General features: G+C 37.2%; 1 protein-coding gene across 1 annotated transcript in view; it reads left to right on the forward strand.

Moving 5' to 3' along the window:
* The first annotated feature begins 365 nt into the window (after positions 1–365).
* SLC9A9 (solute carrier family 9 member A9) overlaps positions 366–12,552 on the forward strand; it is a 211,681-nt gene continuing 199,494 nt past the window's right edge. The window contains exons 1-2 of the mRNA XM_087740326.1: positions 366–692; positions 10,031–10,233. Coding sequence (XP_087596452.1) covers positions 518–692; positions 10,031–10,233 — 378 coding nt within the window. The 5' untranslated portion in view covers positions 366–517. The remainder of the gene's footprint in view (positions 693–10,030; positions 10,234–12,552) is intronic.

Genomic DNA, 12,552 nt, shown 5'->3' on the forward strand with positions numbered 1-12,552 from the left:
CTTTATTCTATGTCGCTTACATTTAAAAGTGGGAAAGAGGAAAGATTTTTAGACTTCCAAAATGCAGTGAAAGTTGCTATGCCATTCTTTTAATGTTGGTTTTTTTCATCTTAAACTATCAGGACAAAATATGATTTTTAGGATAGAGATTATGCTGTAAACTGCAGGACCAAACAGTACGAACACAGACTAAGCTTTGCAACAGAATTTTAGAAATTGACAGAGCCTGAGCCTTGGAGGCGATTTGTGCATCTACAGCCGGAGCAAGCGCAGTCCAGCGATGCAACCATAACATTAAAAATGAGACAGGGCAGCTTTAAGAGAGAAACAGGAAGCTGTAACTAGAATCCAGCTGAATTCTGAGCTGGGGCACTTTACCCCGAGGCTGCAAATGAAACAGATGTGCTTGCTGTGAATTTCTGTAGTATCTGGACTTTTTTGTACCAAAGGTGATAACACTTTACTTCCTGTGATTTTTTTTTTTTTTTTTACACATATTTTCCATAAAGGGAATGAAATGGAGAAGTTGAAGAAATATGTATCAGTGAAAGATGAAGATCAGTTTTATCATCAGGGAGCTGTGGAGTTGCTAGTCTTTAACTTTCTGCTCATTCTTACAATATTAACAATCTGGTTGTTTAAAAACCATCGATTCCGCTTTCTGCATGAAACTGGAGGAGCTATGCTTTATGGTGAGTATAAATTCAACTGCCAGCTTAACATGGGACTAGTTGCATATTTATGATCAAGCAGTTGATCTCAAGTGCTGACAAAGCTCTGAAAATGTGCTGAATGAAATGTTACCAGCTCCATAACTGTACAGTAAAATAATAACGTGACAGCATCTCTCATGAAGTAGCTAGAGGCTGACTTGTTAAGGAAGCGACTATCGTAAGCTAGTTATCCTCATGATATGCATGTTATGTTCCTCTATGGGCAGACAGCCACTGCGTGACACTTTGGGAGTTAGGGATTTTACTGTTTTCAAAAAAGTGAAATGCCCACAGTGAAAAAGATTATTTCATTTGCTTATTTTCCATGCTTGTTTTGTATAACATTCAAAGGTGTTAGACTAAGGAGCCTGGTGGATAAAGCCATGTTGTCTAATAAAGTTTAAATGATCTTGAGATTTTTCTTTTGGTTTTTCTCTGTGCCTTTGAAAAACAGACCATGAAGAATGCCTCTCAAGTCTTCTCTGAATGCTGTCATTGTACCGTGATTTCAGTTTGCCTGTCTAGTTCTAATCTTCTTTTATGAACTTCTGCAATATTGTGTATCACTTCAATGTAGAATTTTCTGCATTGTCCACTCCTAAGAAGTACTCACTAGTTTAATGGTATACACCTATATGTACAATGATTTCTCTCGTCATTCTCTTATTGTTGTTTCACTTCGAGAAAAGTGTGTGACTGCCATTTCTGTTACCATAAAACACCTATAGGAGGGTAACAGTGTCAAAACGGAAGATGTAAATCAACAGCTCAGTCATAACGCATCTAAATGCCAGCCGGTTTTGACTCAGACTCATTCTGTGCACATCACATACTCTAGTGTAATACCCAAAACTGGTTTTGTTAAGATTGCATATTCTGAAGACTATTTGTTTATCATGGCACACCGCCTGCAAAAAACTCTATGGAGGTTCAACTGCAAACCTGCAACAGAAAAGGCAACTGACCCCTATGTCTTGAGATAAAGGCTTCATTTGCTCTTTCTATATGAAGCATTTTAAGCTGATCTCAGTTCCATAGGAGGACTGCAGTTGAAGATCACGGTCTTCCTTGTATCTCTTTCAAACTATTTCATTAGATAAATTAACTGTATGAAATTTCAAGAACACAGGCTATTTCATCTTCTTGGCTCACTATCTTCACAAGTGACTTGATACTTTGAAGGAAAGCAAGTAAACAAGAAACTCTTGTATTAAGCCAGCCACTGAGCCCCTAATGCCTGGGTGAGGAAGTCTTTGGGATCCCTTCATCCTCATTGCCTTGCGTTTATTTTAAAGTTGTGAAAAAGTATTTATTTGATAATATGCCCTTTTTCTAATCTTGAAATCTGTCGCACATAGAAAACACACTTCAGTTGAATCCATTGAGACTGAAATACGCATCACACAATACTTAGTTAAATGCATAGGTTTTCATTGTCAGACATCACCTAGATTGTTGTTTAACAGTTGTATGGGGTACAAGCTACATAGCATCACTGAGAATACATTTGCTTATTGCATTTCCGTTACCATCGCTCAAAAGGAAAACCACGAAACACTGCAATATATTCATAATGATCAACTTGTAAATTATGACAATGTTTTTCTAATTACATGGGTGACTCTTCTACAGTAGCTTCCTTTACACTATTGTGCTGTTTCCCATCAGTGGCTGATGACATTTGTTGAAGAGTTAGACAAAAGCCTATCAACGTAGAAACAAAATATGGGAGAATACAGCATTCACAAATAGATCAGTATTTAGAGTTTTATCTGTCTTCTAGTTCTATTTTGCTGGCTGCCCAGAACATAATCTGCACATCGTGAGGACAACCAGCTCATGATATTCTTTTGATCACTTAAGAGATAAGTGCTCCAGCAGGACAGAGCTTTTGAATTATTAAAACATTCATGAACAAAGGAAACATGATTGTAAATAAACTATCTGTTTAGTCTTACATTATTTATGGCAGCCTTCAAAGAAGGAAATAAGCTTATTCATAGGATCCAGAGAGCTGATGATGTCCTTTTTATCCTTAGAAATTTTGGATATGGATTTAGGTATCTTTAGCACTATGGAATAGAAATAATGAAAAGAAAGTGGAATTTCAGAGGTCATGGTAGAGGCGTCAGATCAACAGGCAGCAACTTCGCAGGAAAATCTTCATGGCAGCAAGCACTGACAGTGAGCTAAATCCTGCCCTCACTTATTTTTTGCATTTATTATCAAACAATTCTGCTTTATACCTGTTTTGTACACACCAAAAGTCTCTGCCTTACGGTTTGCTTTACTCCAGCCCATTGAACTGTTTGCTAAATATGTGAATAGCAGCACAAGAAACCGATAATTTTGCTTCAATTGATAGAAGAATATGGCCACTTATTTGCAGACTGTGTCGCAGAGTATGATAGATGGGTCTGTATTCCTTATCAAGACAGTGTGCCGTTAGGGGTATAGCAGTGGAAAGGATGGAGAAAGTGAAATATGAGGAAGACCAGGGAAGAAGAAAAAAAACCCAAAACAAAACAAAAACCAACCAAAAACCAACACAGAAATACAAAAACAGGAAGAAGCTTTGCAGTTACTGCAAAGTGCTGAACAGCCACAAATTCAACACTAGGAATAGCCCAATAGAAAGTTCTATTTAAAGTATAGAACAAACAAAAGGGTTGTTTTGGTTTTTTGGTTTTTTTTTTTTGCATAAGCTTTGTAGGAAAATGCAGTTTTAGGCTCATAGTTCCAGCTAAAGAAAAGCCCACACTAGAAAACTGTCCATTTAGAAACTTTAAAGTCTGAGATATATTAATTTTTTTTTAATCAAAACAATGGTTCAACACTAAATATAGCTATATTTAAGTTAAAAATCTTTCTGCAGTCACAAAGAAAAAAGCCAAACCATTTAGCATAATCCAGAATTAATTCACAAAAGTTAATTCAAGAGGAATTCAACATTATTTCACAAAAAAAATTATGTGTATATGTGTATATGCATTTCAAGGCATTTAGCTTGAAAGTATTTAAACACTCAAATTGTTCTGTTTGTTTTGACACCAAACTGAAAAATCACTCACAAACAATGAAGAATACAGACTTACCTGTTTATTCATTTATTCCTTTGCTTTCCAATATCTCAGAGAACAAGTTTCTGTGCACACTGTAGACTGGTTTGACAAACAGACCCCAAAGAGTAAACTCAACTTACTGCCTGATTTCTGTGTATCAAGGAGGCAGGTGAATATGAAAGAGTAACTCTATGCCACCCAGAAAGGGAAGAGCATCCTTTACATACATTATCAGCACAATTTTCTGTACAACAGCATAGTCAGAATTAGTGTGGTAGATGAGCTACAGAAGCAGTAACGAAACCTGAATGCCACTTCTCTCAGATAAGAGTAGGTGGCCTCTCTTTTAGCACCAGACCCCAGAAGATGTCCTCTTAGTACTAGACCCAATAAAAGGCTTAAGTGCCTATTAGCCAACTCCTACAGAGCCTCATATCTTAAGAAACCTAAGTCATAAAATGTTAGATGCCAAATTCCCCATATAATACACAAGTCATGGCCTTCCACATTAGTAGGGGAATAGCCTAGAGCTAGCACAATGAAAAACTGAGTGTAAGTATCCAAATTTCTCATCCTCCCCAGAATTTAGGTATCAGGGCTACATACAGGTGCCACCAGTTACCTCTGATTAAGAGGCTAAAGCATGCCTGCAGGTAGGCAACCAGAATTAAACTTCAACAAAAAAACTAACAGATAAACAAAAAAACCCCACCACCAACCCACAAATACAATCTGTGCCTTTTCTCTGCTAGGTTAATTAGCAACTTTGGTTGAAATTGTTCTCACCTTGAATAGTTGTCACCCCTAGGGAACATGTGATACCCATTAGGGTGGAGGTGAGGCTGATTGAAGATGTGATGTACCTGCCTTCAAAGTTGTGCTCTGTGGGACTAGTTGATCAGACTGGAAGGAAAAAGGATGAGTGACAGAACACAGTCATTATAGCCCTCACAAGAAATGGCTTTGTGTTGCAGTGGTTAGAGATGCTTCCTGAACTTTTGAGGGGATTGGAGGAGTAGTATTGGAGGTCTACCACTCTTTTTTTTTCCCTTCCCTCAGCTCTTGACAGGCATGCAATGGGAAATCTGACTCACAGTAGCCCTTCCTCAGCCTCTTCTGAGGATCCCAAGCAGCATGTTTGGAAGTGAGGCACATATCAGAGTTCTTGATTCAACTTTGGTGTCTAATGATTAGGTGATACAATTCTTACACCTCCTAAATCCATTATGCCTCTCGTGTGGAATAATTGTAGTATCCTTCTGATTGTGAGTGTGTTCTGAGCACCCCTCATTCTCAAAGGCAGCAATGGATGTAACAAGTCCCAGAAAGAGGAATCTCTAGCCCTCAATAAAATAATGAAGAGTTCTTCTTTGTCTTCCTGACTACAACATTCATAATGAAGAGAGATAGTCGGGATTCAGAGGAAAGCATGGGAAAATCATGATCAAGGCAGAAACTGACATTTTGTAGTGTGTAGATGAAGAGAGGAATAGCATTCTTGAGGCAAACAAAGAAATTTGGAAGAAATTCTAAAATATTTGGGAAAATCAAGTAATGGCCAAAACTGTATCCCTGAGTGTCATTATTAAGGAAGGCATTTAATAGCTGACTAGATAAAATCCTGGGGAAAGAACAGTCCTGTTTAGCTCAGGAGTTTGGCAATGAGTGACTTAAGAAATCCCTTCCAATGCTCTCATCTATGATTAAGGATTTTATCCTGCTTCCACTGAAGAAGTTGGAAAACCTGCATTGCCCTCAGTTGAAACATGACTCAGCTCTAGTTAGAGTGAGATTTTGCTGCAAGATCTTACTTCAAAGAACAATTGACCCTTTTTTAAAGAAATCTGTAACATTAGTTACACCCTTTTCTGTTTCAATCCTGCATTTAAATAACTGTGCTTAAAACATGAATTAAATGAAGCCTTGGTACTAGTTTTGAAGGAAAATGTCTTAAATAAGGGGAAACTGAGATGAAAACATTTATAATTGGATTTGAACTCCTAGAATACAAGATAGGTACTCTACTTTGTGCTAGTACACTCAAGTTTAGCCTTGCATTTACAATTACCTACATCCCTAACTGATGTAATACTATTTTAAACTTTTTCATTCATGCTGACCAGTACCTTAGTATAATACTTACTTGTGATATGAGGTAATGGATGCAGCATCATTCCTGACTCAGCTTCAGGGATTTTTTTTGCCTAATTCCTAGACTTACATGGTAAAGCCAGGCTTTCTGTGCATGCCGCTATGAAATCAGAACTATTTGTACAGAAGATATGTTTTTACATAAATGTTTTTACATACCAATGTCCACAGAATTTTGTGAGAAAATTTTCATGCTTAATTATTCTGCCACAAAACACTGATTGCAAGTAAATTAGAAATTATTAGTCTTTTTTCATAGTAGATACATCCAAATGATATTTCCCCAGTTTTTTTTCTTTAAATGAACTATAAAGAATGTTTCAGAAGATACATTACAAAAGCATGATTTCAGTTGGAAGGGGGAGTAGTGGAGAGTACATTAAACACCTATTTAAAAATCAATTATTTCTGTTAGAATATAATCTGAGTTCCTGAATTCTATCACAAAAGAATTGTTATGTAATGATTTAAAGCAGAAAGTGCATTCCATAAATGATACACCCACTAAAATATTAAATGCTCTCTTCTGAGATTTTTATTTCACTGGGGTTATTATATAGGGTCTTTGGCACATTTATTATTACTGAAGGAAGGATACAATCCCATCACTTATATTGGCTCTGGCAATATAGTGTAGTGATAGAAATTGTCTTTGTCTGAACATTCCATAGAGCATTTGAGAATATCGTGAATCAACCCATCATTATGGATCCTGTCCACATTTTGTTCCAATTTAATACATTATAGAATTTCCTTGAGAGCTACAAGGACCTCAAAGCCCCATTGATGCTCTGAGAATATTGATTGTTAGAATCTTCTCTAATGTAATTTCTCCAATATGTGTATGCTGTTGAATCCTCTCACAATTTCCTTGTTCTTTCATTATCATTTCATTATTTGTGTGGCTCTGTACATTATCTGGATCCGGACTCCATCAGAGGGTAAGATGTAAACCTGGTAGAAGAAAACCTAAAAGGCAAACTTGAATTCCAGTTGTAAATCTCAGTCAGTGTCGATCTTTATTTCTCTACAGCTACTGTGATCATATTTTTTAAATATTCCTTTTCTGCAAATGGATTTATTTGTACTCCAGAGCTGTCTTGCAGGACTAGGATCTACTATATTTGCATTTGTTTCCATTCCAGAAAATTCCTAGAGAGGCAGTTTGGGACTACAGCTGAAGATATCTTCTCAGAATACAGAATAAGAACAGTCCTCCACTCCTAGTCTAAACTTGACACAACCGGTTTAAATAATTTGCCCTTGAACAATTCAATGCAATTGCATTACTGTAATTGAGAACGTTCGTTCTCATTTTTAAAACTATCAAACAGAATTTGGTTCCAAGTATATGCTATATTAACCGATACAACACACATACTAGGAATCTCAAAATGTTGTAGGACGCAGTAGTCCACCTGGCTGTACAATGGAGATTGTAAAGGCAACGTCAGCCAGTCTCCACTGATCTCCCTTGAGCAGTTCCATGTTGCCATTCTGAAAGTTATTATGTGTACAAGCCATGTAAACAGTTAAACTTCAAAGGCTAAAAAATAAATCAGAAGAAGAACTCTGAATAGTAGGATTTAAACTTCTATTTTTAAAATCACTTTCATGTTTGTAGCTCTTCATTCATGATTTTTGAGCTCTCAGTTAAAAATGGTGCTATTTCCTTAAAGTCATGTCTTTTGTATGTAAAACTATCCAGAAAAGGGCAGGTTAATATGACAGATGCTGTAAACAAACAGGTAAATGTTAGAGACCAGGAAATGCAGCATGACAAGAAGTTGGGCAAGCACAGAAGAATTGTGTGGGAAAGATAATGAGGGACATACAGGGAAATTTGGTAAGCAGACAGAGAGAATCCAGAAGGAAAGAAAAGGGAAATGAAGGAGGAGATGATGGGGTTGTAACAGAACATTTGTCTAACCAAACACTGCTTTCTCCTGACTATTTGAAACATATCCCATCTTGTGACCTGATACTGATTCTAGCGAACTGTGTTGCCAGATATTCCTGTTCTTGAGTAGTCTTTCTGCCCGTGTCCTTGCACAGGCATTGGTGGATGTCTGCAAAATGTTTCTGTTTCCTGAGCTGATTAAGTCTATGTAATACCTGATAACAGAAGTGCACCAGAGGCTATAGTTTAAAACATTGAGTGATAGGAACAAAAATGGTAAAGGAAAAACTAAAAGTTTTCTGTTCCAGAGAATGAGAAGGAAACATCAAGTCTTGTCCAAGCATCCATGAAGTTGAATTTTTAATGTATTTGAAATTGAATTTGAAAATGAAGTATATGGTTCTTCTAGAGGAAATCTAATAAAAATTAGATGAAAACCCTGACTGTTTTAACTAATTAATGGTTTCCTGGGTTCTGACTCATGATTTTGGACATCTGGGGCTGACCATTGTAGAAGTGATATTTCACAGTAGCACATGGGGTGCTGCTTCCCTTTTCCCATACATGCTTTCCCCAAAATTTTGAGGAATTTCTGTCTTTTACTACAGCTAGATTTATTAGCTGATTTATTGCACAAATTCTGTATAACTTAAGAAAATGGCCTTGGGATTTTATACTGCTTATCTAAATCCATTTAAAGAAGCTAACCATACTAAACAATAGATACAAACCAAGCATAAATGCATCTGCATACTAAACAAGCAATACAGCTCTCACTCTGTTGTAGCATCAATCCAGGAAGCTACAAACTTGCTTTACATGTATGCTAGAAATCTGCAGTTCAGAGAGTCTCTGTTACGGGAAAATGTGACAATAACAAAGACATCCTATTTATCTCTCTAGGCATTTATGATCATTTTTATCACCATGGCGTCTGATTACTAGATAAAACTTAAACATCATATTTTTCAGATGCCTATCAGCTATTTCCTATAATGTAGTTTCTTTCCTCTCTTTCATTAGTAAGTATATCTATCTACATGTTTAGATGTCTTCTATTAATATTTAATCTGAGTATTCTTAGCATTTTATGAATGTGTTCATAATTAGTCACTGTAAAGCTGTTCATCATATACATGAGTCACATGGTGAGGACAAGGGGTAACAGGTACAAGTTACTCCTGGGGCGATTCCGATTGGACAGAGAAGTAAATTTTTCACAATGAGAACAGTCAATCATTGGCATAACCTCCCCAGGGAAGTGGTTGACTCCGCTACATTGAACACGTTTAAGACTCAGCTGGACATGGTGCTGGGCCGTCTCGTCTAGATTGTGCTAGAAAGGTTGGACCAGATGATCCCTGAGGTCCCTTCCAACCTGGTATTCTATGATTCTATGATACATGGGACATAAAAGAAGCATGGAAATTAAATTTGAAACCAAATCCAAGTCTCTGAGGGTGGAAATAATCTCAGTAATGTTATCTAGCTAAAAGTCACCTCTCCTGAAGTAATCCTGCAGGCTCCCACTAGGGCCAATAGAAAGAAGCATACCTTCCAGAGGACAATTGCAGAAGTACATTTTCCTCTCTGTTAACTGTAAAGGAAGCCAAAATGTCTGTCTTGGATAAGAGTCCTAAATTGTAGATAATCAAATCAATTAATCCCAGTCTTAATCTTCCTTTCCTTATTCCTGCTTTTATTTTCCCATGTTCATACAGTCTCAAAAATACAGTCTTCTACAGAAAGCAGAATGTGCCTGGGGATGCTGTATCAGAGTTTTGCCCCCATGAATGAAGTGTGTAAAATCACCAAAAGCACAGCTCATTTTTACATGCTCAGTACAGCACATTAGTTAGGCAGGCATCCCCCTTCTCTATGTATCTATTGAAAATGCGGTCGTTGAGCAACTTGGTTAATGACTGTATCAGAATGATTCCAGCAACTGGATCACAAAAATAGGAGTACAACTGAGCATATGTCAAACCAACATCTGTATTCTAATGAAATGACCATTTGGGGAGAATATTTTATGGTCATCCATGAAGTGTTGAGTGAGGTGTACCTCTGTGAAGGTGGAAACACTGAGAAAGTCGTGCCCTAGCTTTACTGAATTCATTTTTCTTCAAATCAGTAACTGTGTAGCATCAGATACTTAAAAGTACCTGAATCTCTTTGGTTTTGTTCTTTTTTTTATTCTCCAGGCCTTGTAATGGGATTAATTATACGATATGCAACAAAAGCATCAGATGTTGAAAGTGGAACTGTTTATGAATGTGAAAAGCTGAAATCTGGGCCATCCACTCTACTTATTAATATAACTAACCAGGTCTATGAATATCAATACAAAAGAGAGATCAGCCACCACAACGTCAATGGTCACCAGGGCAATGCAATGCTCCAAAAGGTAAAACCTATCTTATTTTTGTTCTAAACTGTGTAAGATATTTCTTTTATTTACACCCTTGAGAAAGGAAAACAAGTTTCAAGCTAAAATGTGACACACTAAGAGAGAGACTATTCTGAATTTATGGTGAGAAGGGTAAGTGAGGAAGGAGAACAGGAAAGGAAATAAGGTGCGGTAGAAACCTGAGCATCGTGTAGCATACAGCTGGCTGCGTGCTTGCAGCATAGTTGCCTGAACTCTTTTAGATGACAGTCCCACCTCCTGCAGACACTGAGTTCACTTGCAGGTGCAGCTGTTACCTTGGATTCATCGCCACCAAAACTTTATAAACCCCACTGATATCTTTATTTGTCCTCTGTCTTAAAAGTGACTTGCTCTGGCAGCATAATGCAAGGGAGGTTTACCCCCTGTATACAGCAGAGGTAACTACAAACTCTAAACATTTTGCAAAATATAAACTTGTAGATATGTAAACTTCCGTAAATAAGTGGGTTTTTTTTATAACGCTTAAATGCATTCCATGTTCTCATACATTCATTCACTACCGCAGTCGTCCTCAGCGGGGATTTCACTGGCGATCCCCAAGCCTGGGGAGTCAGCATTGTGGCAATTCAGGCTGGATGCAAAAAGGGAAGTGTGGGAGGAAGTTTACAGCCTTTTACGATGTCATGGCCTTTTCTGTTTTCCAGTAGATAACAGTTAAAGTATTTTACATTGTTAGTATATTCTTTCCCCGCCTTGCAATATTTACTTCTTGTAACATTCACATTCTCAAAAAATGACAGCAATTTAAAGAACTCATGAGTGCAGAGGGACTTTTTAAAACCTAAATTTTATGCTCAAAGACATCACATATTCACACGAAGCGTCTAAGCCCTTACCAGTGGTTTTTTACAATATTGCAATATATTATTTTGCTTTTTTCGAAGTATTATTGTTTATGTAGCACAATAATACACGTCCCTCTGTATTGTAGTTGTTATCATTATAAAAACTTTCAAGTTACGCTCAGAATGTACATTGGGGAACTCAGCAGAAGTAGGATTTCACCATCTGCTCAAATTCCCTGCTGATGCAGCACCATTGTGTGCCTGTCTGTCCTCACTGCCAGACTCCTGCCATTCTCAGAAAGAACTAGACTGTCAAGGACTCTTACAGCTGTGGTGGGTGGAGACAGGAAGATGCTGTGGCAGTCAGACTAGTCAGATTTGCTGAATCTTCATCCTTTTTCCTGCTAGTTGGTTGCAAGAGGTTCGTCTTAGTCAAAGCATGTGTTTCGTTTCCAAGGCATACGTACTTGAACATTTGAAGTACATTTGAACATTTACATTTGAACATCTTCATCAAACTTGGTATACTGAAGCTGACTTGTGTTATGAGAACGGAGGAGCACTAACTCACACAGAAGTTTCTGTTGCCCTTACAGGAGGATTGCCCAATCTTCTTTCCATAGTCTCACTTTGCTGGAAGATTCTTAAAAGTCTCAACTGTGAATTGTGGGTTTCTCTGTGTTACTGGAGAGGCCTCAGCCTGCCTGGATTTTCACTCCTTTTTCCTTTAAAATTATCTGGCAAATGTCCTCTTAAAAAGAAAATAAATAAAAAAGGAAAGAGGGAGGAATTCAACAGTATTTAGGAGACAATAACAATGCCTGGCAGCCTTCCCGACTGGCAAAAGCACTAACATAAAAAACAGAAAACATGATCATGCCATGCTCTGCTTTTCGTACAACTCTAATTCCCTTTTGACCACAGTATAAGAGTTTACTAAGTGCATTTATCAGAAAGGATAGACTGTACCATGACTTACAAACCTGTATCCTTTAGAACATGGTTTTAAATAATAAAACATGCAGTCAGGATTTCTGATGCCTATGGAAATATTTTAACATATTTGCTGAGTTAATTCCAAAGTTAACATTTGAGGCTGTTAGTTCATAAGTGAAGAAAATTCTTTTTCTATCATGCTTTCAATGAAGTTACCAGCATAGCTAAAGTTGCTGGCACATTATTTGCCAGCTAGTTTTTTCCAACTTTATAATTCAAAGTAAGCAGAATGGAAAAAAAGGCTGAGCTCTCACTTCCTGTTTATCAAATCAAGCTATCTGTGAGTGAGAAGACAGAATTTTGTAGGCAGGTCTTACTCTTTTGAAGCTAAATAATTCATCTAGAATACTGTAGCCTTAAAATATCACTTTACCTGAACAAAGGAGCTGCAAACCATTGCATTAATTACATCCTGTCTCTTTTAAAAGTATCAGTACAATATAGCTCGCTGACAGAACAGTGAACAGTACAAAGGCTTATTAATTTTTTTTTT

The sequence above is a fragment of the Nipponia nippon genome, unplaced genomic scaffold (genome assembly GCF_047370975.1).
Source record: "Nipponia nippon isolate SJK-2023a ecotype South Korea unplaced genomic scaffold, ASM4737097v1 scaffold_7, whole genome shotgun sequence".
In the NCBI taxonomy this organism is placed as follows: domain Eukaryota; kingdom Metazoa; phylum Chordata; class Aves; order Pelecaniformes; family Threskiornithidae; genus Nipponia; species Nipponia nippon.